Genomic DNA, 27,946 nt, shown 5'->3' on the forward strand with positions numbered 1-27,946 from the left:
AAAATCTTAGTCCTTGTGGGACTAAGTCCTAATGGGGAAACTTTTGTTCTAGGAAAATGTCTGCTTAGTTTGGCATACTGTACCTGGTGAAAATATCAGAGCCCTGCACTTAAACTGCAGAGTATTAACGGGAAGTCTTGGACCTTCTCAGTAGCAGCATATATTAAGTGAGGCATGATAGCCAGTTGGCTTAGGCATTGTGCTTGTTATTCAACTGTGTTCTTTCACTAAGTCACAAACTTTTCTCGCAGTGCTGCTGGTCCAATGTGAACCTCAGATTATGGTTCATCTTATCAGTATTTCTGGCGATCTGTGTTTATGATCACCACCCACTTTGTAGAAAACATAAAACGTTTCCAATCCCAACTGTAAACAAAGTCAGTCCTTGGGTATAAAACCATTTCTTTCATCTATATGTATCTTTTAAATTTCTTGCTTTACCTACAGCTGTGGAAGTGTGCGTAATGGTTTATAGAATTTCGAGAAGGTGCAAAATTTATTCTTGGTGTTGTTGTATTAAAAGGGGTTCCGCTTGAAGTCCACTCTCAGTAATGAGTTGTCAAGCTGCATGCTACAAGATCAGCATAAACTATAGGTCAGTGCTAAAAATAGGTTACAGGTCTGTTTCTCATGGGACAAGGAAAGCCTTTCATTAAAATGGATCATAGCCTTGGAAACTAAATTCTCACATTTGGGTCCTGTAGCTGAAAAAGGAGTTACATTCCCTTCCATAATTTATAAGGCTGGAAAGGCCAGTCCCATTCAAATCAGTATTCTTGACTGGTCATTTGGCTGCTGGGAAAGAGTAGACTCTTGGCCGGGCTGGGGGTTTGTCTCATAGTTGGTTGTACTCCAAGAAACACTAGGTTACTAAATGAATGGTTATCATCAGTCATTAGGATTATAAAAGTCAGCTTTGAAGTCTATTCCCCTCTGAACAGACTGAGTATCCCAGGGAACTGAGGAAAGCGTTTAAAATCTCTGCAGACTTATATCTTTAATGTACACAAGAAAGGCCCCTAATGAGTCGACTGGAAAATATTTTTTTAAATGTTATTCAATTGTGAGTCCACAGAGAAAACACTGTGATTGAGTGCTGTTGTAGTCTGTTCCTTGGCTGTAGCTGACTGACATGGCACCTTGACATCTCCAGCTGACTCGCTGAGATACTTCACAGTGTCCCTGCTGTCACTGCACTTTGGAGAAGGAGGCCATTACTTTTGGATTCTTTTGTTTTCATTATTTTGTTTGTCCGTATTTTTTCTGAAATGAGGAAAAGAGAAGCCTGTCTCTTGTGCTTTTTCTATCTGTTCATTTTAACTGAACATTTTTTGCTAAATAAATAGGCAAATAAATAAATAAATACAAGATAAAACTACCAAACAACAATAATGGCACTATGAGTGTAAAAATATTTTTGATTGGTATTGCATCAATGAAGTATTGTATACTGCCCTGTATAAGACTTTACGCCTTATTCAGTCAGCTCATATGAAATCTGTTTAGATTTACATTTATGTATGTTGTGTCTCAAACGCATCATGCCCTAAGTGAATGTATTTTGAATGAGTAAGGGTTGATCATTCCCATATGACATGAATGCAGCACAGTGTCAGACCCCGCTCTTCTCTTGTCCAATCACAGTCGGAGTCTGCACCCTATCTCGGTGCTGATTGGCTCTCGAGCCCGTCAGTCATATTTCAGGGAGTTGCCGTTTTCAGCAGCTGTCAGATTCAGGAGAGGAGCTCCAAACGTTCAAAACACGAGCTCGGCAAGCCAGCGGCGGAGATGAACCTCGCACACTTGTGGACGACGGTGGTCTTCTGAGTAAAAGAGGTAAGCCAGCAGGTTTCTGAACAAACCCACATGAATATTATATTCGTGCCAGATGTGGAAGGTATAGCTTACGGCGACGCACCTAACCCTGATGTTTTTAGCATGCACCTAGCTAGCGCTAACGTCAGCTGGCAGTGTCAGTGTGAACTGGCGAGGAAAGCTGCTGTATATACGGCTGCTTTACATGACATAACATCAGCTTTGTTGTAGTTTTCTCTTGTATTAATAAAATACAGTTACCTTTTTAGCTTTGAAACACCAGCGAATTGGCTTCACGGTGCTAGCTAACGTTACGTATGCATCAGTAAGTGTGACAGATGCCTAAGTACTGCTGTTATTGCTCCTCTGCTAATGGATATGAATACATAAGAGCTACATTAAGGACAGAGGTTCACTGCACAAACATATTCCCCCCTGCTAGCACAGCGTTTTCTGTATGTGTATCTTTGTTTTTCTCTCTCATTCTTTCTTTCCCACTCTCTTTCTCTTTGTCCTCCTCTTCCTCCACCTCTGTCCCTGTTTACCTCTCTAACCCCCCTCTCTTTCTTCAACCCAGTCTCTCATTTTCCCTCTCTCTCTCTCTCTCTCTCTCTCTCTCTCTCTCTCTCTCTCTCTCTCTCTCTAGGTCTCTCTCACCCTCCCTCCAGCCTGCTGGTATTCACCTCACCAGCCATCATCACCTGACCGCTCCCATCCTCTGGTCCCATCATCGCCATGGAAACTGCCAACAACTATGTGCTGATCCATGGGAAGAACATATCCCATAATAGTCTGGCGTCCTCCGCCGGGCCACACATGTCCATTGATAAGCTGTTCCCTGCTCTCCTCGAGTGCTTCGGGATCATATTATGTGGCTATATAGCTGGCAGGTAGGGGCTCCAACTTAAAGTTTTAGCAAGACACTTTTAAAACACCAAACAAATCAAAATTGTAAAGTTGATACCTAGACTTATTTGATTGCTCTTTTTAAAATTATTTTGAAGACAGTAAATTCGAATAAAACTCTCTATGCCACAATGCCACTGACATGTGGCATTGTGAGCAGAGTGAGAAATGAAACAGCCAACGGCCAAATGCCAGAATGTAAATGTTGTGGCTGTTCAGTTTGTTGGCTCTAGCAGCCACTTTGGCAGCCAGCCAGCTGTCACTTAAAGGTCCTGTTCTAATCTGGAAATCTCAGTCGCTGGTAAATATGAAAATGTTTAGCCAGCAACCACAGTAGCAGTTAATGGTGTCTGTTCCTCATGCAGTGACAATATATTTGCCTTCCTGCAGGGCGGATATCATCACAGAGAACCAGGCGAAGGGTCTGGGCAACTTTGTGTCCAAGTTTGCATTGCCAGCGTTGCTCTTTAAGAACATGGTGCTGCTGGACTTTGGAGATGTAATCTGGGCTTTTCTGTGGAGTGTTTTGATCGCTAAGGTAGGTGTGTGCCGGTGCGTTTCTTTGTGTTTACATGTTTGAGTTTATGTCTGTGTGTTCTACAGGCTGCACCTGGAATTCCTGGAATATCATGGAATCTTCTGAGGTGTATTATGGCCACTGAAAGTCATGGACTTCAACAGATTCTCTGAAGTCACACATCCATCTCACTGAATTGTTGTCACCACTTGTTTTTCCCAAAAGCAAGCCCAACTGCAGTCAGCTGTAGTTCACCCCTTTAGCAGGTTTTTTTTTTTTTTGAGATGATAAACATTATTATGTAGCTTTAAATACATTTTTTGGCTAGTGGATGCATTCTGAGGCCTGTTGTGTCTGAATAGCAGTCTGCTGTTTCACATTTAATCATAGGTATCACTCCATGGTCTGGTTGACTATTGATCTGTAATCAAATTACCTAGCGACACCTTGTGTCTAAAAGATGTTATTGCTTGGTTACTGCAAATAAACCCTCAGGATCCAAAATGAACACTTTAGCTCAACTGGCATTAGCAGGTAAACTGAGAAATTTTACCAGCCAAAAATATTTGTAATAAGGCAAATGCATTATTTACATCCTGTGCTTCTGAGCTTCATATTTTAGCCAGCCATGTGAGGGTCACATTAGTTTCAGCCACTACACATAAACAACACAGCGATGTAAACCTGGCCCTATGCTGTAATTTCAAATCATTTACTGAATTTATTTACCTGCCAAACCCAGAATTTACCCGTATTTGGCAGGTAAATGGTGTTAATTTTGGATCCTGTAAACTTTTCCCTAGCCAAGCTGATGATTTACTCAGATTTAGTTACATGAAATCCTAGAAAGGTCCTCTCGCATCCTTTGTGTAGGTGACGGTGTTTGTGCTGGTGTGTGTGCTGACCCTGATGGTGGCCAATCCAGATAGCAGATACAGCAAGGCTGGTCTGTACGCCATCTTTGCTACACAGAGCAATGACTTTGCCTTAGGATACCCCATAGGTGAGACAAACACATACACACCTATTACTGACAAACACAGGGCTCAAGGGCAAACACTGACGCTCTTCCCACCCCCTCCTCTCTGTGTCTGTCCCATAGTTGATGCTTTGTACAGGACTACATATCCCGAGTACCTCCAGTACATCTATCTAGTAGCGCCAGTATCGCTCATGTTCCTCAATCCCATTGGCTTCGCTCTTTGTGAGGTGCAGAGGTGGAGGCAGGCCAGCCAACCACAGCGCAGCACCATAAGCATCCTGGGAGTTGTAGTTGTACAGGTACGTAAAAGTTTTGTAGTCCTTTAACGGAGATAAGAAATCAGTGTTCTTAGTTTTTAGCTCTTCCCTTGTTTGATGTTATAGCTAAATGGCTTGATTGTGGTGTATAATCTACGTCCCTCTTGCCCTCTCTCTCTCTTCAGGTATTGAAGAATCCCATAGTGTTCATGGTAATGGTGGGGATTGTCTCCCACTTTGCCCTAGACCAGCGGATCCCAGCTGTGCTGTCAGAGTTCATAGATGGCCTGGCTAACTCCTTTGGAGGGGCAGCCTTGTTTTATCTAGGCCTCACTATGGTGAGTCTGGTTTGAGTTAGTATGATGTAGGTCACATTACATACAATTAAATTAATTTAATTGTGGTAATAGATAGTTATGGGTAATTCACTTATTTGGAGAAACATTTTTGTTGTTTTAGTCTTCTTTAAATTTGTTTTGGTTTAATTTGGGTTAAATTTAGCTTTCAGTTTGAACAGTCTGACTAATACTGTACTTTTGAAATCACAAAAGGCCATAAGATGATTAGTTTTGCTCAGTTTAGAATAGTGGAAAAATTTTTCGCAAACCCTTACAGATTATAAGAATGCATAGGCACGGTCACTATGAGTAGCTCACTTAGGCTAGGGAGTGTATAACTCACTTATATAAGTGTGGCTGTGTTGGAGAGTAACCTTGTTCTATCTTTGCAGTCTAGTTTTAAATGTGGTGTACTTTAGTTTATATATCGTTCATATAAGTTCATTTCAGTTTAATTGAGCTTTGATTGGGCAGATTATTATTACTTTTTTTAAAAGCAAAAATTGATTTGTTTAGTTTACTTGAGTGTAGTTTTGGGCAATTCATAGCTCTGTATAAATGTGAAGGAATTCCTTACATTATGTTGCTTTTTCCTGTGGCAGGTTGGCCAGCTTAGAAAGCTAACCAGAGACACTGGAGTTGCCCTGATACTGCTGATCACAGCCAAACTGTAAGTGGGAGGTACTACTCATTGTGTTTGTGTCTGTGCATGTGTGTTTGGTTTGCATGACTTCAGTATCATTGCGATGACAAAACCGTCACCTCACCAGTGATACCAAGAACTCCTTCAAATATGGCACAGGGACAGTTTGCCAGTGGAGTTGGATAATTTGGCCAACACAGGAAAGTAACACAGTGGCCGGTGTAGCCCAAAATTCACAATTTTAATGACCAGTCGGCTGGATATTTACAGAATCTCTAAATCATTGTTGATTAAATCAAAGGGGCTGCTAGAGTAGACAGACTAACCAGCCGTATCTACAGCATTTGTGTCAGCATTCATGTGGTGGCTGGTGTTAATTTACCAGCCTGGAGGACTGCTCCAACCAATCAGTCAGTAATGAAGAAGTTTTCTGTGCTCTGTAGTCCCCTGCTTTGTAATCACTGAAATGGAAATGCTGCTGAGAGTCATTAAGGAAAGATGAATACCAATTGGCTGAGTGTTAAGTCTGTGTTACTTGGTGTTGATAAGTAAAGCAGGTTACCGCTCCATAGTTACAGTACCACTTCCTCTCTTGTTTTCTGCAGCCTGGTGATGCCGTTGGTGTGTAAGGACATGGTGGATATACTGGACGTGGGAGTGAACAGCACAAGTGCCAATCACACTAGTTTGTCCAACTTTGCTTTCCTGTATGGAGTCTTCCCAACTGCGCCTAGCGTGGCCATCTATGCTGCACAGTACAACATGGAGCTGGAGGTGGTAAGCAACTTACTTTGATCACAACTTTGTACAAAAAACACTGTGAACAAATGCTGAACAAAGAACAAAAACAAAATTCTCTAACAGCTACGTATTATGTCAATCCCACTGTGTATTCATAGTGATGATAAGCCTTAGAATGCATCCCAGAATCTTTTGTTAAACATCAACCCCCTCTGTCTGCCCTTCTTTCCTGTCTTTAAACCAAAAATACAAAAAAAACGCTGCTGTCTTTCTCTCCAGGTAACATCAGGGATGGTGATCAGCACGTTCCTGTCCGCGCCAATCATGTACGTGTCAGCGTGGTTATTAACGATCCCTCTGATGGACCCCACCCCCCTGGTGACAGAGCTGCAGAACGTTAGCTTCAACATCAGCGTCATCAGCCTCGTAGCCCTGGTGAGTGTGTATGTGCGTCTGATGTAAAGCTGAGATCTTTATTGTCCTGGGTTAGATATTTAACTGTTATCACCGCTCATTTGGGATAATGAGAATGAGAAATGAGAGTGTCTTTACATACAGAGTAATTAAAATTGTTTGTGTGTGTTTCAGGTGTGGACCATTGCAGTGATGCTGCTCAGTAAGAAGTTCAACAGACTTCCTCATCTGTTTGCCTTGAACCTCTTCCTGGCTCAGGTCCGTCTCTGCTCAAAACTCATGTGACTTGAAACCTAATTTCTTTAAAGACATACAACATGTGGCTTCCCCTCGTGGTGTTTTGTTGCAGTGATAGCCAAAGGACATTTTTACTTGCATGTCTGCTGTGTTTTTTATTTTATTTAATTTAGTTATGTATTGGTGTTTCATCCTTTGAATTTATCCAGTGGAAGTCAACTGAACACACTTGCTCTGTTTTTTTTTTAGCAACTCCTGCTTCATATACATTCAATTCAGTTACTCTGCCCGGATATTTCCATGTGTGAAAATCTGAAAGAATGACAAATTTAACAAAAAGGTAGTGATTCAACTTCTTCGTTTGACCATTCCCCACTCCTCTCTCCCCTCCAGTTCCTGGTGTGTGTCAGTATGATACTGTGGAACTTTTTGGTGAAACAGGAGGATAACCTGCTGGGCCAGGTTCTCACGTTCACCTTGCTCTATGGATCTCTATACAGCACATATATATGGACGGGTAAGTGTGTATATGTGTGTGTATGTTGAGATGGATAGCTTTTTGTTAATCAAATACACATTACATGAATTAATGAGGTTTAGTTCGCTTGCACACGCCTGTAAGTATGACCGTACACATTAATTATTTAGTGTGTTTTTCTTTTCCAGGTTTAATCCCTCTTTGCTTGGCCCTAACTAACAGAGATGACCTGTTGAGACTCCGGCCTGGAGTCTTCATGATACTGGGTTGGGGGTAAGGTCATTTCTGTACTATTCTGACACTTTCAGGATTCACCTAACTGGGTAGCATCGTTGCTGGTCGTCACGCTCTATATTTTTTAGAAATGTGTTCCATTTTACAGTCCATTGACAGCAGGAACAGCCATTAATGCTGGAATCGACATTGGTTACATCATGAAAAGCCAACAAAAATAACGATTAGAACTACAGATTTGGTTCGCCATTGACCCAAAAATATGTGGTTTAAACAGCGATGTATTGTAATGCAGTTTCAGGATTTTACTCCTTCAAATATACATTTTCAAAGGTGGACATATAAGATAAGTTAATGAAGTTCCTTTCAAATGTTCACATTGTGTTCTCTTCCTGTTCTGACAAAGGCTGCCCTGTTTTCTATTTTACATTCACATTAGTAGGCATGATAACAGATGATCTTATCCTGAGGGACTTACAGTGGGTGCAACACCAGGATATACATCTCAAACAGGAAAGCACAGATAGTCAGAGCAGTCCACGTTTTCAGAAATCAAACAAGAGATGTAGTTCCACTTTGATCAATAGGAATAGGGATTTTTAATGGAGAAAGAATAGAGAAAAAATTGTCCAGAGAGAAACAACAAACACTCTATACACCGCTTTGTGTGTGCATGTGTCTGTGTGCGTGTGCGTGGGCATGTGTGTGTGTGTGTGTGTGTGTGTGTGTGTGTGTAGGGTTCCGTTCCTGATCGTAGGAGGTCTTCTGATGGCAGGAGAGAGGATGACTGACACCATAGACTCCGCCTTCTTCTATGGCCGGGCTCAGGTGAGAAATATTTTTTTCTGTAGTATTCTATATTAATTCATATTTATCTTCTGTGAGGCAGAGTTATCAGTGGGGAAATTCTTGAAAACAATATGTCCCATCTGACAATCACACCAAATATGTCCAAATCTGCATGAGAAGAGCCATTTTGCCTAGTTTTTGATGCTCTCTCCGTCTTTGATGGGAACCTGTATGATGAGATGTAAATGCCTCACTCATTCATGTATTTTATTCTGTTCTGTTCTGTTCTATTCTATTCTATTGTATTCTATTCTTTTCAATTCTATTTTTAGATAATAAGCACAGCAGTGGTGCTCGCGGTCAGCCTGGTGCTGGGTGCTATATCTCTGATGGGCCTCAGTCAGGGAGGCAGGGAGCAGAGAGACTACCAGGCCCTGGATAGAGCCTCTGTAACTGGCATCAACGAGGAGCTGAGGACCCCTGGTAGCCTGGAGGAGCCGCAGCAGCAGCAGCAGCAGCGTGAGCAGCTGAGAAGTGCGTCAGACGGCAGCATCAACTCAGGTAGCTTTATTCTGTGTCTCTAGCTTGTCATGTTTAGTGTATGATTGCTGGTAAATTTAAAGAATAGTTGATACAAAAATACAAATACTCACCCTAACTTGTAATACTGATGAAGTATGTATGTCATAATATGGTACTGTAATAAAGTACTGTTTGAAACTGTGGTGGTAGAAATTAAACGAACTGGAAACCCTAGGAGAAATCCACAGACATTGTTACAAGCAACTGTCGCCCACTATTGCTTATTAGCACCAAGTGTCTGACCAATCAGACTGCTTGACTCTAACAAATCATTGGATAGTATCTTGTGGAGAACTCCTGGTCATTTTTAAGTAGATCTTTCTCCTGGTTATCTTTTATTGTCAGACTTCCACAGCTGCTCTCCTCTCCAGACCATACCTGACATGATAGCCAGCACACAGAGGGATCACACACACAGTACAGGTAAGTTAAACACATGGAAATACAGGTGACACATATAACATAATACATGTAATACATTAACACAAAACACACAAAATAAAATACAATCATAGAAGACGAGCTTCAGCTCACTTCTTTAGTAATTGTGCTATTGTCTGTTCAGTATTTAGCATTGTTGTTTTGTGTTTACCTGTGAATATATTTGTGCGTGTCTTCCCCTCCAGGCCACAGTGGGGCGCTGTATGATGGCCAGCAGCAGAGTGCCTCCTCCATGGAGCAGCCGCTGGACCTGCCACCACCCGGACTTGAAGCCCATGATGATAAACAGACAGTCAGACACGTGCTGCTGTGTCTGCTGCTCATAGTCAGCCTGTTAGCGGTGCGGATAAAATACTCTGCTAATGTGTGTGTGTGTGTGTGTGTGTGTTAGTACAGCTTATGTAAGACAGAGAGGTCAACTACCAAATTAGCAGGAGTAAAAATATAATCTGGCATCTGGATTGTGTCTGTATCTGATACTGCCAAACACATGTTAATGGTAATAGTGCATGTAAAGAAGACCAATGTGTCACATCCAAATTCTGCATGTGCTGCTCACTGTACACTGTCTCAGTTAACAAACGGCCTTTTGTTGTTTTAAATTAAATGAATCTCAAACAACTTCAGGAAAAGTTACATTTGCTGGGCAGCTGTGAGCTACATATTACAAATGTCTGGCTGAGTGAATGGTGAGAGTCTGTATCTTTTTTTCTGTGAGCAGAACCTGTCCAGCTGTCTGTGGTGGCTCTTCAACAGAGATCCAGGGAGACTTTACCTGGAACTGCAGTTCTTCTGTGCCGTGGCCAACTATGGACAGGTACCACTCTGTCTCTGTGTGAGACCGTGTGAAGGCGTTTGTCTTCCAGCTCTCTTTGTCTTGGAGTAGCAGTAAAATGATGCATCTCACCACTGTGTTCCAGCAGTTTCAATACTCTCTGTTTTATTACTTTATTATCTCTTTTATTATCTATTTTATTATCTATTTATCTCTTTCGCTCTCTCCCAGGGTTTCCTCTCCTTTGGGATCTTTGGCCTGGACAGACACCTCATCCTCCTGCCATTCAAGAAGAGGTGAGCTCAGACTTGTTGATGATCAGCAGGTCATCCAGTTCATTCATGATTCCTGTAATTGTTTGGTATAAAATCATGGGCTAAACATCACTCTGAACCACAGAACAAAAATAAAATCTCTGTTTCTCTTTCAGTCTCTATCTTTCTTTCTTTTCTTACTGATATTGAAGTTGATATTGGTATCATAATTATTGGGATTGTTATTATGTGTGTCTGCGTCAGGTTGCTAGGCCTGTGGCAGGGCCGGGACAGTGAGGAGTTGAGTCCCTCAGTCGTACCAGAGGAGGTCAGACTCACCTGCACCCAGTTTGTCCGCTACCACAAAGAGCAGTGTGTCCAAGACATTGTGCACACGCACAGGTACAAAGGCTAGTGTGTATGGTGTGTGTTTACATATGTCTACATTCATTTGATCTTCTATGTAGACAGACCGCTTTGTGTTGGAGAACATGAGAACTAAAAATGTAGAAACCAGCTCATAAAAACAAGTCCAACTGCAATGTATCTTGCTCTCTAGCTGCACACATAGCAGCTGACATTTTCTAGTTTCATGTTGTTACAAAAAAAAAAAAAATCACGGGTTAGTCTGTCAAACGTCAGGCAGACACTTGAAGGCAGGACCTGAAAAGTAATATTCTATCCATTATAACTTTTTTAGCACAGATGAGTTGTTCAAAATCCCTCTAAAGCACAGTGCTGTGTTGCTGAAAGCTATTTAAAAGCTGTAATAATATTTTTAATGTCTGGTGGTCAGGAATGCTAAAAAAAAGTCTATTTCTACACAACAGGAGAAAATCAAAATGCAACAGTGGTCAAATCCAGCCAGACTTGTCCAGTTCCAAAAGCACACAGGCGTTTCAAACAGTTTCCTGCCAGAAGATGGATGATGTGAAATCATACATATTTCATATTCAGAATGTGAAATTTTACATCAAAGAGTGTGTGGCAACATTGTCTGGTTTAGCCAGTGTTGCATTAAAATAATCTTCTACCACTAAAACATTTTCTCAATGTTTCAGGTGCTCTTGGGGCTGTTCTTTGCTTCCTTCTTTTTCTAACACATTCTTTCTTCACTTTTCTTCCTTTTCCCCTTTCTCCCCTTCTTCTTTAATTCCCTTTTCCTTGTCCCCTAACTTTTTTCATTTAACTCTCTGCTCTAATTCTACCTTTTTCTGTTCCTCCCTGTCTTCATCTCTTTGCCCCTCCTTTGTTTTCTTTGTTTGCCATTTCCTCTACTCTCCCCTTCTCTGTCCTCCCTCAGTGGCTCAGGTGAGAATGTGAGCGCTTCGACAGGTGAATCCTTCCTCTGATAATGACAGGTATGGAGGAGGAGGAGGAGGAGCAGCAGCAGCAGGAGGAGTAGGTGGAGTGGAGAACAGTGTATTTAGATTGGGTGAGAACCGATACTCCCACCCCCACCAGCCCTGGTTCCTACCCCAGCAGAAGCACCATCCCCGTCTGGGACAAGATCAGACACACCTCAGGGTTCAGACCCGCCACCTCCAGGACCAACTGACCCACCTGCAGCCTGGGAGTGAGCACCGAGCTCCTGTTCCCAACCCAGACCTTCCTGAGGAGCAGATTATCCCAAGCCAACACCAAAACGAAGCTCGTGACCCAGCAAATCCCTGCTGCCTAAACCAGCAATCCCAATGCTGCCCTCCAAGTTCACCCCATCCACACCCCCACCCCCTGTCTGATGTTGGAGGCTTGTTTCCAGGCAGTGACTTGGTGGACTGGCTGGTTGGAAGGGGTTTGTGTGCGGACCGAGGCGAGGCCCGGCTCTACGGCGGCCAGCTTCAACAGGGAGGAGTGTTACATCACCTGACACATGAGTTCGGCTTCAAGGACGACCCCACGCTGCTGTACTGCTTCACCCAGCAGAGAGGGGCTGGGGACGGGGCAGTGGACAGGAGAGGGAGGCCCATGGCATGAATGAGAGGGAGAGGTGAAAGACAGAAAATGACACGTTAGAATTTGTTGAAAGAGGAAGAAGAGGAGGAAGAAGTAGAAGAGGAGACAGCAAGAGCCTGCCAGTATTTGACCTCTTCTGGCTCCTAACCAGGTGCTTTGGATTCCTTTTTGTTTTTGATTTTTGATTTCTGTTATCCTTCAGAAGATTTTTAAAATGATGCTGCACTCCACTAAGCTACCAGAGCAGTCCAGAGATACAAAAGAGAGAAAAAAACTGTAAGATGTGACCGAGACACCCTTTTTCCCTCCTAGAATTGCCATTTATTTCACCAACACTGATTTAAACTGATGGACTTTATGTGGATGTTTTGTGTTTTCAAAAGTGTGAAGGTCAGATAAGCTAATGGGTGCCATCCATCATCTCTCATCGACATCACAGCAGGAGCAGAGTTTGAAGCCATGCTGTACCCTGTTGTTAGCCACGTGAGCCTGGGTTTGCTCACTAACAGCCAACAAGGTTATTGTCTTTTTTCAGGTGACATGAAGTGAAATGAAACCTGTTTTTCAAAATCATGGTATGCACGCTATGTCTTTTAACCACAATAGTCTATGTTGACTTACTTGCATGACTGAGAAAAGTGCAGACTTCTGCTCTGTGCTTAGCCTTATGCACTGACTGAACTATGACGTTTTCCATGTGTTTTTATTATGCAACCCAGTGGATTTTTGTCTTGTGATATGGCTGCTGACGGTGTGTGTTGTTGTTGCATTGTGTATCTCCCTCACCAATGAAGTATTTATGTTTGGTACAGGGTATAGTAACCTCACTGAATGGTCTCAGTCACGGTGGGAAATTAACAGAGAAGATAGTTCTGGCAGTTTGAGCACTAGCATGACTTGCCTCAAAATTTAAAATGGATTCAACCTGACATCAACCTGACATAAAGTTTTAGTCAAGTCAATTTTTATGTGTATAGGCCAGTATCACAAATTACAAGTTTGCCTCAGGGGGCTTTACAGCAGTGCAACATGCTCTGTCCTTCGATCTTTGCATCAAATAAGGAACTACTCCCTAAAAAAAGCCCTTTTAACAGGGAGAAAAATATGAAGAGACCTCAGGGAGAGCAACATGAGGGATCCCTCTCGCAGGATGGACAGACATGCAATGAGTGCCGTGTGTACAGAGCAGAACCTTGAAACAGGTTAACAAAATTATAACGGACCTATAAGATAAGCAGCACCCAGGGGCCACCAGAACAGCCTAGGAGCTGCGTGACCATGAAGCCAAACCCAGCCTACAAGCTTAAGTTTCTGATGTGGTCTCAAGCATGTCAGTTTTTTCCAGGAAGGCTGCCTGTGGCCAGCAGATGAAAAAGTCAGTTTCCCGCCTTGGACCAATCCTGCGAATTCCTCTGAATGGACTTGATACAGTCATACCACCAAAACAGACACTGTTAATACTGGAGCCCTTTAGCTGTAAAACCTTTGTGCATTTAAATTTACGACTTAAGGTTATACACCTACATAGGATCAATACAGTCACATCACTGATATGGCCTTGGACATAGTTGTGTAGCTAAAAAAGTTCTGACTATTTTGGCAGAGCAGTCTTGCTTGCCACTGCATGGATTTGTTACAACCAAACCACTAAAATGGACTTTAACGTGTGAAATAGTTCTTATTTTGGGCATTGAGCTGCAGGTAGTATCACTGAGTTGGAATAATGTCAAAACGTGAAAAACTGAGGGCATAAACTACACTACACCTGTTATTTGCTAGCTAAGCTACTGTTGATGTGTGTTGCAGTTACTATGAAGTTTACACTGTGTAGGAGGGATTGTGGGAGGTGGAATATAATATATGCACACCGAAATGCCATGAGCAGAAACAGGAAGTCTGGAATAAGGCTCCTTTGGACCTGATGTGTATTTTTTGTTCACAGAAGCTATGAAATAAAGCACACCTGCCATCCTAGTCATTATTATTACTATTTCCTTTTTTTTTTTTTTTAATCTAATGCTTCAAAATGAGACGTGTACAGCCTTCTCACACCAGGCCTGCTGAGCTGGGAGTGTTGTGTTAATGCGTTAACATGTGATTTACCAAGTTAAGTAGAGGCTTGTGATTGGTGGAGCTGACTGCAGGCTGGTGGGTCTCACATTCCCAAAATGCCACAGAATCAGCAAGAACAAACTACAGGGTTGTGATTAGCAAAAGTGTTACATGATTAAAGTTGCATCCACCTGTTCCAAATGATGGTGACTGTGTTTCCAGATGTACTGTGGCTCATGATAAGCATATTCTTCAGTGTTTTCCAAAGTTAAAAGGCAATGTATTGAATGATTTGAATAGCTCAGTTGACACAGACAGAACAGTCTCAATACTGGACCCTGATTGGCTGATTAGCTAATTCAAATGAGGTCAATTTGCAGATTGAAAACACGAGTAGTGATGCAGTGACTTTAAATTTCACTGCACGTTCTCTTCAGTATCCATGTTTTATCATGTACACTTGTGAATTAAAGAAAATTTGCCAGTGCTGTGTCCTCTTGGCTGTACATTCTCTTGGAAAGGATGTGCCTGTTTTGAATCCATTCATGTGTCAGACACTCGTGTTACTTATCAGGGCAACATATGTTTATAGCAGCACATTTGCTCAGCATATGTTGTTATTGACACTGGAGAGTGACACATCCTTAATGAGAGTGTAGTGTTCAACCGGCTGCCAGTTCAGGGTCAGAACACAGCGTCCAAAAAGAGGATATGTTGTTTTCTGATTTTTTTTTTTTTTTTTTTTTTTTTTTTTTTTGCCACCTCTTCCTGTCACAAAGAGGCCAGACATTTACATGTGCATATATGGCTCATCATTGTGTCTCCTGCCAAACGACACATTTCATGCAATCCACTTCAAGGCCTTGTTTGGACCGATAGCCAAATGACACAAGTTAATTATAAAGATGACTTTTATCAGAAGATATGAGAAGAGAATTGTTTGTGTGTGTGTGTATGTGTGTAAGTGAGGTTCCGTGACAGAGCAGGAGAGTTTAATAGAAAAGGTGTGACAGTGTGTGTTCATAATAAATAGGATCAGTGTGACTATATATGGTTGGCTGTCTTGTTTGAACTGCTGTAAGTCAATCAGGTTCGACTGTAACCACAAAGGCACAAATAAACTATTTGCATCCAGAATGCCATGTGTCATTATGCAGTGTTATTTTAATTAAATGTGACTGAGAGCATGACCTTAGAAGATGGCTAGTGTTTTATCATATTTTAACATCAGCACCAGTAACGATTTGAAAGTCCATGTAATAACTACATGAATTAACAATTTGGACAAATGTTAGCTTGCAGGCCTTTATGTTTTCAGGAGTAAATTGTATATCATAATATGTGACAGATGTAATTTTAATGATAGGCTGACATCTTGACATTACAAGTTTGGACATCTTGTGCTGCCAGATGCAGGATGGTCAGTGGAATGTAAGGACAGCCAGATGAGAAGTAAAATGTTTTATTTAAAAAAAAAAAAAAAAAATGTCTTTGGTACGCTAGCTTGATAAGACTTGGCTTCAGCTGCAGGCAACAGCAAACACCACAGGTTCTCCTTGTAAAACACTTCTCTACACACATTCAGTTAGTTCTCCTGCAAATTGGAGTCCTTTTTCTTCCTCTACTGTTTTGGTCAAAGAATGAGAAGACGTGTAGCCTCTTATCCTGGGACCAATGCCTCTTGAAAGCTCCAAGAAACATTGAATGACAACACGTGTCTTACCTCCTAAAGCACATTGCTGCTTTGTAAACCATGCATCTAGTGTTGTAAGGCTCTGAAACACTCACCCGCTGATAGTTCAACTACAGATATGTTAGTTTTTGATATCAGTAAGGCCCCGGGGTTCACAGATGTGCATTGGCACTGTGCCTGCTCAAACTGCTTCCATACAATCCCTTTCCCTGCATGTCATCCTTCTCTGTGCTATCAGTCACTTTGTGCTTGGAGTATGTATTTTTTAAATAGTCAAATCTCATTTTGGAACAAAGCCCCACTCTCCTCAGGGCACTGACTCTGCCTTCAGTACATTTGTGAAAATCCAATTTTACACAACAGCATTCCACTTCAGCGTTACAGTATCGTGTTTCTTTTTGGTAAGAAGCTCCAGTTTCACAGCTAAAGACAACTTGGCAAAATGCTACGAAAAATACTTAGAATAAATAGTGCAATTTCAAAATGACACCTTAATAAACATTGAAAGTAATTCAGTCACACTGATAGCCATGGACATAAAGTGCAAAATCACACTCAAGCGAACAAACAGAGGAGTAATGGATTAAGTAAAAAGTCTGCACATCCACAGGAACAGAGGATGACATTTTCAGATCAATGCACAATAATATTGTTAGCTTTGAAATGCCCTCTATTGGTTGCTTGCAGTGTTAATGATAACAGATCACATTTAGCCTGCATGTAGGTACAAGCCGGATGACCTTGTTCCTGTGTGAACGCAGCCAAAGGTAAGACAGAGGTAAAAGTGCTTGAGAACAGCTGTGGCTAAGACAGAAACACACTGGAAGTATCTTGAAACACATTTCAGGGGCCAAACATGCAGTAAAATGTAAAGCAGATTGTTAAACTATATAATGCACTGAGATCTGAGGTTTCTGTAACGTCGATGACTGCAAACCAGACAAGCAGTGCAGCGAGGCTTCCAGTATCACGGCCAGCTCAACTCAGTTTGAACACAAGGCAGACCGAGTGGCCAATTTAGAGTGTAAGACACTACAGCCCACTTAGCAGAAATCATTAGTGGTGTCAAGTTGCAAAACAAATCATTAAAATGTTACTTGAGGGAAAATGTGGAAGCAGAAATCAACAATATGGGGTCAGACTTTGAGTCAGTTTTGCCAACATCAAAACTCATTCTTTAGTCTTTGGACAAACTTGCTTGTTTGAGGTCTGTTTCAGTTTTGAAATGGTGACATAGGGTGTGTATGTGCTGCTATGTGTGTGTGTGTGTATGTGTGAATTCAATCAGATATACAGGCTTTGCCTTTGACATGAAACACAGATTGCAGCTCTGCAGCATTAACAGAAAAAAAAAACCCTGAATGGTTATTCAATCCAAACAGAAATGTCTATAGCTTTCAAAGTTGATCATTTTCCCAGCTGTAATTATCCTTACTTTATCAGTCCATTAACTGTATTTACCCATTTGTTTGTTTGTCCTGTGTTAAGAGGATTTTATTTCTCTCTCACAGCGTTATCCTGGTTAGCCTTCTTCTCATCAAAGGCAACAAGGCATGAATGCATGAATAAAAAAAAAAGGCTTTGGTACTAAGGCAATCTCACTTCTCATGTGACTGTATGGAACAACCACAATCTTCACACCTTAATAGCCAGGCAACATTTTCAAGACATGTAGATAGGCAATGTTACAAAGAGACGGGAATCCTCAAAATTTAAAGATCTTAAAGAAATGCTCATTTATGTTGAGTGGGTTTTTGTGCACTGTGCTATTAAAACATGATGAAACCCAGTAAACATCAGTGAAGAAAATTATCCTCCTTCCTGAAAAAAATATATTTTTGCAGGTTTTCACTGAAAATAGAGGTATTCAGGTTGTAATGCTTGACCCATCCACAGAACAGAAATGTTGCCTGTGTATCACTGCCAAGGTTTTTGAGGTTTTTGGGAGACCGAAGTGAACTTTAAAAGTGTGCTGTAGCATGACCCAAAGTAGTTTCAAGATGTTCTTTTTTCAAAGCAGATCATGTGACGTGTGCCATCAAAAAGCCTCTGATGAGCCCTTAGAGAAGTCACAGAGCTGGAGGAGGCAGAGGGTCTACCATTAGAGCGAGTCTCTTCACATTCCTCTGACATGACGCTGCATTTAGGAGACTGAAGCCCCCCGAATCTTGTCTCATCCCGGATCATCGTCTCTTCCGGTCCTGCTGGACTTCGGCCTTACTGGGACCGTTGCTCTCCATGCCGTCCAGCTTGAGGTGAGTTTGGCTGTAGCGTCGGATCAGCGCGCTGGGGAGGAGCGCCATGCAGGCGATGGCCAGGAGCTGAGCCAGCGTCCCCCAGGAGAAGATGTCGTCCAGGGAGGAGATCTCTGACAGGATGGAGCCCGTACGAACGCAGATGAAGTTATAGGGAATCAAACCTGCGAGGAGGCAACAGGCAGCAGGAGGTGAGAGGGGATTTCTGTTTGTGCTTTGGTCTGTGTATGTGTGTGTTTGTGTGTGTGCTGGCCTCACCTATAAAAACTGAGAAGAAGAAAATGGGCAGAGGGACGTTGAGGATGGGACAGGTGATGTTTAGGAACCAGTTAGGAGTCATGGGGAAGAAACGAAGGAAAAGGAGGAAGAAGAACAAACTGCTGCGGTTCTCCTCTGCCTGACAGAGGGAGGAGGAGGAAGAGAGGGAGAAAAGACAAGAAAGACAGAAAGTGGAAGAAGAGGACCAACAGAGGTAAAGAGAAGAGTCTCAAGGGTCTTCCTTGTCTATGTTAAGAAAGATGTTTTCAGAGACTTTTTGTAAATATTCCTTTTTTAAGCAAATAAAATATTTACACCAGTTTGAATCATTTTCGCTTCTTTTTGTTGATGCTGATGCTCTATTCCTCTACTGCCGGCTGAGTGGAGAGCAACATTTTGTACTGCTGGAGGCTGTGTTCTCAGTCTCCTTTTTTTTTTTTCTCAAAAACTGCTCGATTTTTTCCTCAGCTATCACTGCAAAAAAAATCCAGGTCATAGGTTGCAACACAGGTAGACATTATTGGAGCCTTTTCTGACCCCTCATTTTTAATTTCTTGGGCATTTTATGAACTTTTAAGCATCTTTTTCATCTTAAGACGTGTTAACTTGTGACAGTCCAGAGTGGGATAATTAAATACCTAAAGAGAATGAGAAAGACTCTCGACTCCTTAAGAATCTGTAATTCTGGAGCAATTTTCTTCTAACTTTTTACTGATTTTTTGGTAATTTCGTGGTTATTTCTTGCTGATTTGCTGATCACATTTTTGAAAAAAGTGAATTTGCGCAGGGCTCAAAGGGTTAAAATGGAAAAATACTGAATGACTAACAACATTGTCCAAATTTGAAGTCAACAGAAGATCGAGCCACTGCAAAATAAAGGTGAACTGCTTTCCATGAACACTGTGCCCCCTCTCCTGCCTACCTTCCTCTGCAGCAGTGCCACCTTGTCAGGGAAGAGCTGAACCACATATTTCTTTCCAAAGGCAGAGGAGAGCAGGAAGCAGAAGGTGGAGCCTGACGTGGTGAGCAGACAGGCCAACACCAAACCCTCCCACGGCCCGAAGATCGCGCCGGCTAACATGTTCTACAGGACAGAGAGACAGAGGGAGAGATGCATCATGCCTCCATATCCATCCAGTTATCAAGTCCTAAAATCCAAAGTGTGACCATTTTGATCTTCAGTTACTGAATGTGGGTGTCTTGGTGCTCACCAGAAAAGAGGAGCCAGGTATGGCAAAAGACTGCTTATAGAGGTATGCGCTACAGAACAGCAGCAGAACGTAGCCGTGATGCTCTCTCTTATAAAACTTGAGCATCTCTGCCAGCTCGCGCAGCTCGTCCAGGTCCGACGGGAACTTCAGCCTGGACACAAACACACAACAGCACATGACTGGCTTCATTCAGTTTACTGACTCATTTAACACCCTCAGATACTGTTACATATCATCAGCTGGTGATGCACAACACACCCCAGCAGCTATTTGAGATAGAGTGTTGGAATTTACTTTTTTTTTTTTTTATACACGTCTTACGTCTTATCTATGTCTACTCAGTGATTTGCTGCATTTTATTAGAGGTAGATTCAGGTTTATTTTGTTTTTTTGATCAAAGAAAAGTGCAATGCAAAAACACCACAGTGATGACCAAACATGTCGCCAAAATAAAAGATTAAAAATAAGATTTTTGAGGATCAAAAACATCTCACAATGAGAGCCAGGAATCACTCCCCGAAACACCTTAAAACACTTAGGGCTAACTCGTTTTAAACACACATCCGGAAATAAATACAGCTAAGTGTGAGAAAGAGAAGGTGATGGAAAGACTGAGAGCCTGTGTGTGTGTGTTTGTGTGTGTGTGTGTGTGTGTGTGTGTGTTTAGAGGGGACGTGGGGGTAACAGGATATGCTTGATTGAGGGACAGAAATAGCCATCACTGCCTGTTAGCCTAGACTTGAGTAGAGGGTCAGAAGACACACACACACACACACACACACACACACACACATCAAAATCCCCCTGAAACTCAAGAGGCCAGCTTCCTCTACCACCTGCCTTGACATTCAGCATTCCTTATTCCCATTGGTCGTTGGACAAGCATGCTGCTCTGTCATTGGTCAGAGGGGTGACGATGATGTGGGGTGGGCACTCTGACACCTGAGATTGTACCAGGCTGTGTATTTAAGGGGGGAAATATGCCAGGGTGGGCACTTTAATTTCGCTTACGCATGACCCCATGAGATATATTTTCTGTTTCCATATGTGCACACACACACACACACACACACACACACACACACACACACACACAGAGGAGCAGTGAAACTGGATTTGAATCTTTAGATCATGTGGATAGACATGGAAAGAGGACATGAGCGAGTCCATCCTGCTGGATTTCGGTGGCAGTGATGTGAGATGTAGTGACATCAGAAACAGCAAAACAATATCTGTCCTTTAAAGGTGCACTACGCAAAATTGCTCAATAAACTGCTCAATAAAAAACATGGAATAAGCACCTTTATTTTATGAATGAGCCAACATAGTTGCCATCATCAGCTGGCTCAGTGATAAATATGTGCTTATTACACATTGAGTTCTTAACCATATGGTGGTATCTGCTAATCCGGCACAGCCATACTGTGATTCTGTTGTTCACTACATGAAATTAGGACTAGGCGATATATTGATAGCTAATAGATATTGTGATATGATACTAGACACTGTCTGGGATTTCAGATATTGTAAAATCGTGATATGGCATAAAGGCTGCATAAACAGTAAAGGGAAGCAGTTTTCTGCTTACTACACAGCACTAGCTGTTTAATTATTTGTCTCTACCTGCTTGGTCATCATATCCACATTATTAATGATTGGCAAAAATCTTGTGTGTAAATAGTTTATGAAAGCACCAACAGTCAACATTGGTATCGAGGTATGTGGCTAAAGATATTGTGATGTTTGATTTCATCTATATCAACAATAACCACACATAACCTACACAGTCTGGGCACTGTCCAAACCATTTGGAAAGTGCATGGCAGTGACAGATGTTTCCATACTACGTACCAGGTGACTGGATCAAACATCTGTCCGTCATTGGATTGGCTAACTGTCCAATCAAGCGAACGTCCTACGACACAACATTGGAGCTAAACCAACAAAGCACACATTTGTTGGGAATTCAGGATCAGCACTGTTTTCCCGGTGTCTTGGCTCCTAGGTGGTGGAACTACTTTAATAACACTAATACTACTACTACTACTACTACTACTAATAATAATAATAACTTAGATTTATATAGCGCCTTTCAAAACACCCAAGGACTTTGTCTCTGTATCACTACGCAACAGCTCCACCCTACCAGGTCTTTAAACTAATATACAGCTGTTGTGTAGTGATACAGAAACAAAATAGTTCCAGCTGTTAGCGAGGAAGAGGGATGGAAAAGAGCGTTGATAATACATCCCAAACAAACGTGTTGCTGTGCATCCTTCAAAACATTTTTTCAGCTTTGGGTCGCCACTCGAAATCGTGTTGTTTCCCCGGCCAGGCAATCTTTATTCATTTTGAAGAAAAACAGTTCCACTGAAGTGCTCGTTCTCATGGCAGGGAAGGAACTGACAGGTCAAGCCTGAAGGACCTGTCACACTTGTATGGAGCAGCAGGTGGAGATTTTTCTTTAATTTAAGTAAAAATCCATATTTCTATAGCCATAAATGTCGCTTTTGCAACATTTTATTGCTGAGTCAGCCCTGTTCATGTAAGCTTTTACTTTTGTCAGTCTGTGTTGAGGGACTGAGTCTTCCCTGGCAAAAACTCAAACAGGAAGAGATGCATTTGTAGTTGTAATAAATAAAAGAGCTGCTAGTTAACATCCCCCAGAAATTATGGAAAATCCACTTTGGACCAGTTAGTGACTGCAAATAAAATTTTCACAAAGAGGAGAGACAAAGGTGTGCATTTTCTGTCAGAAAAGTCAGTATTTTGTACAAAACTGGAATCTATATAAGAAAAGGATATTCATCCGAAAAGCAATATAAAAAGTTGGATTTTGTTCTCTGAAATTCACAGATAAAAAAGCAAGCATCTACAATCCAATTGAAGGCAAATGTCTTAACTCAGAACTTAATATAACTTAATCAGAACATAATATGCTTTATTTTCATGCCGGTAATCACTTGGCGAGATTAAGTGCAAATTTTCCCCCAGTGACTACGTCTCTTAATTTTAATGGCCTTTCACCAGCTGACCCACACAAATTCACACACACGTCATTTCTTTGGGTGCATTCATGCCAGGGTAAATGACTTGATAAGTAACTGTATAAAATGAATAATATCTATTTACAGGGTGTAAGAGCAAACACTCACTCTCTGTCACACACACACAAACACACACACACGGGCTGAGTGATACACTTGGCCACAGAACATCTTGGTTGGCGTTATTCTATCATCCCTCGACGACTTCACATTTGACTGTCTGGCACATTGCAAAATACCACTTACAGGACACACACACACATGCACTAACGCTACACTTTAAGAAACACACACACACAGCACACTAACAGATACACATGCTTAAACACACTATGACACACACAGACACACATTCTGAGGAGTAATGTGATCAGTGCAAAATGTACCCTAATGTGAGCCAGCGGGAGTCGAGAAGATGAGAGTAGAAGACGGAGAGAGGGAGAAGGAGAGGAAGGAGAGGAAGGAGAGGAGAGAGCACCACACACTACTTTATTTTGCTCTCATTGGGTTTGCAGTGCACCTCAAACTGTCCCAATTCTGATTTTTTTCCCCTGAATTGACACATATCTGATATTACCTAATCAGTGTGGACAGAAAAGGCCAGAATTTAAGCAGATCTCACATTATTCAATTAACAAGCAACCCAGAATTAATTGGAGTTTGGGTAAATGGCTTAAACACTCCTTTTCTTTTCATTCATTGCCTTTACTTTTTTTGCAGGGTAACAGAAGACTGGAGTTATTCATCAGCCCGAAGGCCGGGAAGCACCCTGGACTGGTGTTTTTAGTGCATCACAGGGCTAAAACATATAGGGAATCACTCACATTCACAGGCGATTCCATTTTAAAACACAGTACTCCCCCACAGTGTCTGGGAGGAAACCAACACGAACACATGTAGCAAGGACCAGGACTGAGATTCAAACATGGGCATCACCACCAGCCACTGAGCCACTCTGCTGATGTAAATCCACACATCCACGTGTCATCGTCAAATCAGCTGTTATACTTTGATATAATTGCTATAAACAAATGAGATCATGGTTGAGAGGATGCAATGCAACTTTTGTCTTTTACTGTCACTTCAGCTGCTGCAGTGAGTGGCTGAATGATTACCTGCAGACTCCTCAGCCCTGCTCATTCCTGCATCTCACACTTTGTGCTTGTATTTCTAAAAATTACAACCACATTTCCCATAAACCCCATGGACCCCACAGCATCACTCAGCATCACCAGCTCCGGTTTGCCTGGGCTTGAATAAAGAGGACAAATACGCTACAAGTGATTTTTTTTTTTTTTTTTTCCCCATCAGATTTCCTCTGTCACAGCCAGTTCACTCTGAACACTTTTGTTCAGTTTGTAGTAGAAGAACAGGACCTTCTTCCTGCTACTTATACTGCTATCTCAAAATTAAAGTTGCATTACTGATTTATTGACAGCATGGAGGCCTCACCTAGATTTCTGCTATCACCTGTCCATGGTATGCTAATACAACGGAGTGGTGGTGAGGGCTGAATAGTGACAGAATACTAGTTCTACATAAAACCACAACTGCACATTACCTAAAAAAACAATATCTTCTTATTAGTCTACAGACACTTAGGCCTCCAGATGGTTAAAGAAAAATTAGAGCATTATCTCTGGGAATACTTGTAAAGAGCAGAAATTCATACAGCTATTCTGGCAGCTTTTGTCTGTCTTTTTGTGTTTGCCTGCGAACGTGACACAGATTTCCTGAACTTTAAATCACTTTTTTGTATGTGTGGTCGAACTTTACACTTAAAATATGACCCAGTAGCCTAATGTGTCAGTGACTGAAAGTAAGCAGAAAACATTAGGGTAATCCTTTGTATTGAGTTAAGCTACTTTTTGCAGTTTTAATGAGGTAACAGCTATAATATGTGAGGAAATGTAAAGGACTAGAGTTTCCTGAGGAACACTGGTGGTGGTAGTATGTTACTTCCGAAGCAGCTAACTTTATTAGTGTGTGGTTCAAGTGGAGTCAAAAATGGCTGGGCTGTAACGTTATCACTGACCACTTAATGTACAGAAATTAACTTTAGGCCTTCTGGCAGCATTTTTACAAAGTGTCCTCCTGTCTCCGGTGCTCCCACCTGTACTCGTGAACTCCCGCGCCCTGGCCCTCCTCCCCCCCGGGCTCCGGGTGAAGCTGCTGCGGCCCCGGCGGAAGGTAAGAGGACAGCAGGTAGAGGTAGAAAGTCGCCGCCGCCACCACGGCCACCAGTCCCGATAAGGAGTGCATTTCTCCCGGCCAGCCAGTCCCGGTTCACCGCAACAGCAGGTCCGCTCTCGGCGCAGGCAGCAGGGAAAGTTGAGAGGTAAAGTTTACTTGGGAAAGTCTGAGCTCTATATTTTCGTCAGCAGCCTTCGAGACCCGGTATGTCTGATGTCTCGGTTGTTGCAGCCCACCGAGAAATGGCTCCAAATGACGGCTGACATTCTGAGACGGGCTCGGCTGATCTGGACGGACAGATCACATGGCAACCGGCGAGCCACAACTCTGACACTGGGTAACACACACACACACACACACACACTCTCTCTCTCTCTCTCTCTCTCTCTCTCTCTCTCTCTCTCTCTCTCTCTCTCTCTCTCTCTCTCACACACTATGGGGGTCTATTTACTTAATGTACCAAGAAATCAAGAAGTGCACACACACACACACACACACACACACACACACACACACACACACACACACAACACAACACAACACAACACAACACAACACATTATACAACTCTATTTGTGTATTTTCTAGTTGTAGTTATAACAAGATGCCACTAGAGGTCAGTGTAAGGCCGCTATCCCAGATGGAAGTAGTTGAGCGTTTCAAATTATACTAATTTACTTCTTTGTGTCAGCTACAGTGCGTTAGTCACTATATTATTGTAATCCGTAAATCGACAAGTTGTTAATTGACTAAAAAACTATATTCGATAATTAAATTGGCTGTAGAGCAGTGGTCTGGTATTACTAACCATAATGGGGAGCACACTATAGAACTAATTATTTTAACGTAAGCAGTCTAAAGCTAATTAATGTAAGTGAATTTTGCCAGTCCTCACTGGCTAGAATTACCGGGAATGGGGAAAAATAACATAAGAAGAGTGTTATCACTATTGCCAAGACAAACTCAAAGCAGTGACTGTAAGCATTGGACCTGAGACTGAGGAGCTTCCCCTGCTCTGAACTTGAAGCCATAAGGAGAGCAGATTTTTCAGAAAGGCCCCCCAAAATAGGGAGGTTTAGAGAGTGAGGTACAGCAGAAAATATGTGCATTCTGCTTACAGAAAATATAGCCCCTTAAACTGACTCCTCCTTATGTCTCATTGTTGTTCTAAATACTGGTATTATCCCCAATTATCTATGTATTTGTGTATATGGTTTTATTACCCCTCTTACCTGTGTGTGTGCAGAGTGTGAGGAAGAAAGAGTGAGACTGCATTTACAATCCACCTGCTCCATTGCACATTTAATTTCTACTGTATGAAAGATTTCCTTATTGTGTTTCTATGTCAGTGTCAGTTGTGTTTCTTTGCTATTTGCCACTTCTGTCTTGTTGTGTTGTAATCTTGTGAACGATACAAAACTGTCTACTCTGTATTAGGCATACATATGAATCCACAGTATTGCATGTAGGCATAATCATATTTATGTTAATCATATGAAACACACATAAAAACTTCACTTCCTATATTACTGAATTTGCTTCTTCTTTATTATACCATGTATAATAAAGAAGCCATATGTTTCAGCAACACTCAAAACTACTTGATTCATGCCAGTAACTCTTACTCAGAATCTGAATCTGATATGAACTGGCATCGACTCGGAGACGTGCACCTTTTGACTTTATGAGACATGACTCAGTGTCCTCGGTGGCATTCTGTCTGGCATGCTGACGCCCCGCTCTGGGTCACCACGCCCTGACTCACCGCAGGCCCCAAATTTTCCTGTATGGATTTCCCCCCTTTCCCACTGGTGAGAATGAACAGGGTGCAGCTAATTCTGGTGGCTCCTTATTAGCCGAGACAGACGGGCTTCGTACATCCAAGGTCTCTTCTCTTTTACCAGAAGCTTGCTCTTTGTATGGATCCTTCAACACGGGCAGTGAGAGATGTCTTCCATCTTGTTGCCCGGCCAGTGAACTCATGAGGTCATGACCCTTAGACAATCAAAACACTTTAATTTTTTGCCCAAATTAGGGATTCTGGTTCCATTGCTTTGTCAGGCCAATGGGAAAAATTAATGGGGTGTCAAATGATGCAAAAGGGATGGTAAACCCAGTTAGAGATGGTGATTTTCTTATTTACATTATTCTTGAGTATGTTCATCATCCACCAAAATTTGATAGTCAATAACTGCCATAAAATGGAGTTTTAAGGGCTGTATTTTCTACAGTAATCCATTCCAGCAGGCTGGGTGGGCTTCAGTTCCTCCAGACGCTGCTCAGACTAACCAACTGTCCGGCAAAGTGAAAATATCCCGCCTGTTGGAAATGATGTTGGCTCACTTGCTAAAATATTACACTTTGGAGGCTTGTGGTGGTAGAGGCGATGTGAGAAAATCTGATACCATTAGCTCCACATCAGATTGAAAAGCTTTGCAGGCCCTCGCCATAATCCTCGGTAAAATGGTGGATTTATATCCAGGAACAGGACAAAATTGGCGTGCTGTGCTAAAAAGGGCTAACAGTTATGGTTACTACCATCTGCTTAGGTTGGCAGAGGGTAAAGGTGCAGCTGAAGAGTCGATCAGAAGGGGGCAGGAGGAATGAAAACTGCAGTGGTGTTTAGACTGGATGCCCCACTTCCCCCCACTCTCATGTGTGCGGGAAACTTTTAATCCCCAGCAAAACCTGTTATTTCACTCGGGATAAATCAGATGACAGGCCTCTCTCTGTGCATGAAGGTTCTTGCAGTTTCATGGTGTTTTTGCAGTGTATTGAACTGAAAAATTACATATTCCAGTTTACTATCACTTTAATGCCTCGAACTACTCACTATTTTACTGACAATCTTAGGATTTACTATTCAGATTCAGATTCC

General features: G+C 42.0%; 2 protein-coding genes across 4 annotated transcripts; one reads left to right on the forward strand and one right to left on the reverse strand.

Annotated features, from left to right (window-relative positions):
* The first annotated feature begins 1,732 nt into the window (after positions 1–1,732).
* Positions 1,733–15,545, forward strand: gpr155b (G protein-coupled receptor 155b). 3 transcript variants are annotated; one of them, XM_030070341.1, is made up of 20 exons: positions 1,733–1,836; positions 2,393–2,705; positions 3,112–3,259; positions 4,112–4,241; positions 4,341–4,519; positions 4,663–4,815; positions 5,418–5,485; positions 6,064–6,235; positions 6,479–6,634; positions 6,788–6,871; positions 7,244–7,367; positions 7,517–7,601; positions 8,300–8,390; positions 8,684–8,912; positions 9,279–9,356; positions 9,560–9,714; positions 10,096–10,191; positions 10,381–10,445; positions 10,668–10,805; positions 11,765–15,545. In XM_030070341.1, the coding sequence occupies exons 2-20, from the start codon at positions 2,551–2,553 to the stop codon at positions 12,378–12,380; spliced, it is 2,922 nt and encodes a 973-aa protein (XP_029926201.1). In that variant the 5' UTR covers positions 1,733–1,836; positions 2,393–2,550; the 3' UTR covers positions 12,381–15,545. The 3 variants fall into 3 exon arrangements, with proteins under 3 accessions (XP_029926201.1, XP_029926200.1, XP_029926202.1); XM_030070340.1 differs by having other exon boundaries at positions 1,737–1,836; positions 2,462–2,705; XM_030070342.1 differs by having other exon boundaries at positions 1,737–1,836; positions 2,462–2,705; positions 11,707–11,896.
* A 232-nt stretch (positions 15,546–15,777) lies between these two features.
* LOC115372444 (transmembrane protein 41A-B-like) lies at positions 15,778–25,392 on the reverse strand. Its single transcript, XM_030070345.1, has 5 exons — positions 24,989–25,392; positions 19,829–19,979; positions 19,540–19,701; positions 18,618–18,756; positions 15,778–18,523 (listed from the first exon to the last, which is right to left on the reverse strand). Exons 1-5 carry the CDS (start codon positions 25,135–25,137, stop codon positions 18,288–18,290), a joined length of 837 nt encoding a protein of 278 aa, XP_029926205.1. The 5' UTR covers positions 25,138–25,392; the 3' UTR covers positions 15,778–18,287.
* Positions 25,393–27,946: the final 2,554 nt, after the last annotated feature.

This window comes from Myripristis murdjan, chromosome 15 (assembly GCF_902150065.1).
Source record: "Myripristis murdjan chromosome 15, fMyrMur1.1, whole genome shotgun sequence".
In the NCBI taxonomy this organism is placed as follows: domain Eukaryota; kingdom Metazoa; phylum Chordata; class Actinopteri; order Holocentriformes; family Holocentridae; genus Myripristis; species Myripristis murdjan.

Bases quoted from the DNA above. Each gene is read 5' to 3' on its own strand.
- gpr155b (XM_030070341.1), top strand. From the start codon at position 2,551: ATGGAAACTGCCAACAACTATGTGCTGATCCATGGGAAGAACATATCC. The intron at 5,486-6,063 runs GTAAGTGGGAGG...TGTTTTCTGCAG, and splicing joins CTGCTGATCACAGCCAAACT to CCTGGTGATGCCGTTGGTGT. The intron at 9,357-9,559 runs GTAAGTTAAACA...CTTCCCCTCCAG, and splicing joins GGATCACACACACAGTACAG to GCCACAGTGGGGCGCTGTAT.
- LOC115372444 (XM_030070345.1), bottom strand. From the start codon at position 25,137: ATGCACTCCTTATCGGGACTGGTGGCCGTGGTGGCGGCGGCGACTTTC. The intron at 18,757-19,539 runs GTAGGCAGGAGA...TCCCTCTGTCAG, and splicing joins TGGCACTGCTGCAGAGGAAG to GCAGAGGAGAACCGCAGCAG. The intron at 18,524-18,617 runs GTGAGGCCAGCA...GCCTCCTCGCAG, and splicing joins CTTCTTCTCAGTTTTTATAG to GTTTGATTCCCTATAACTTC.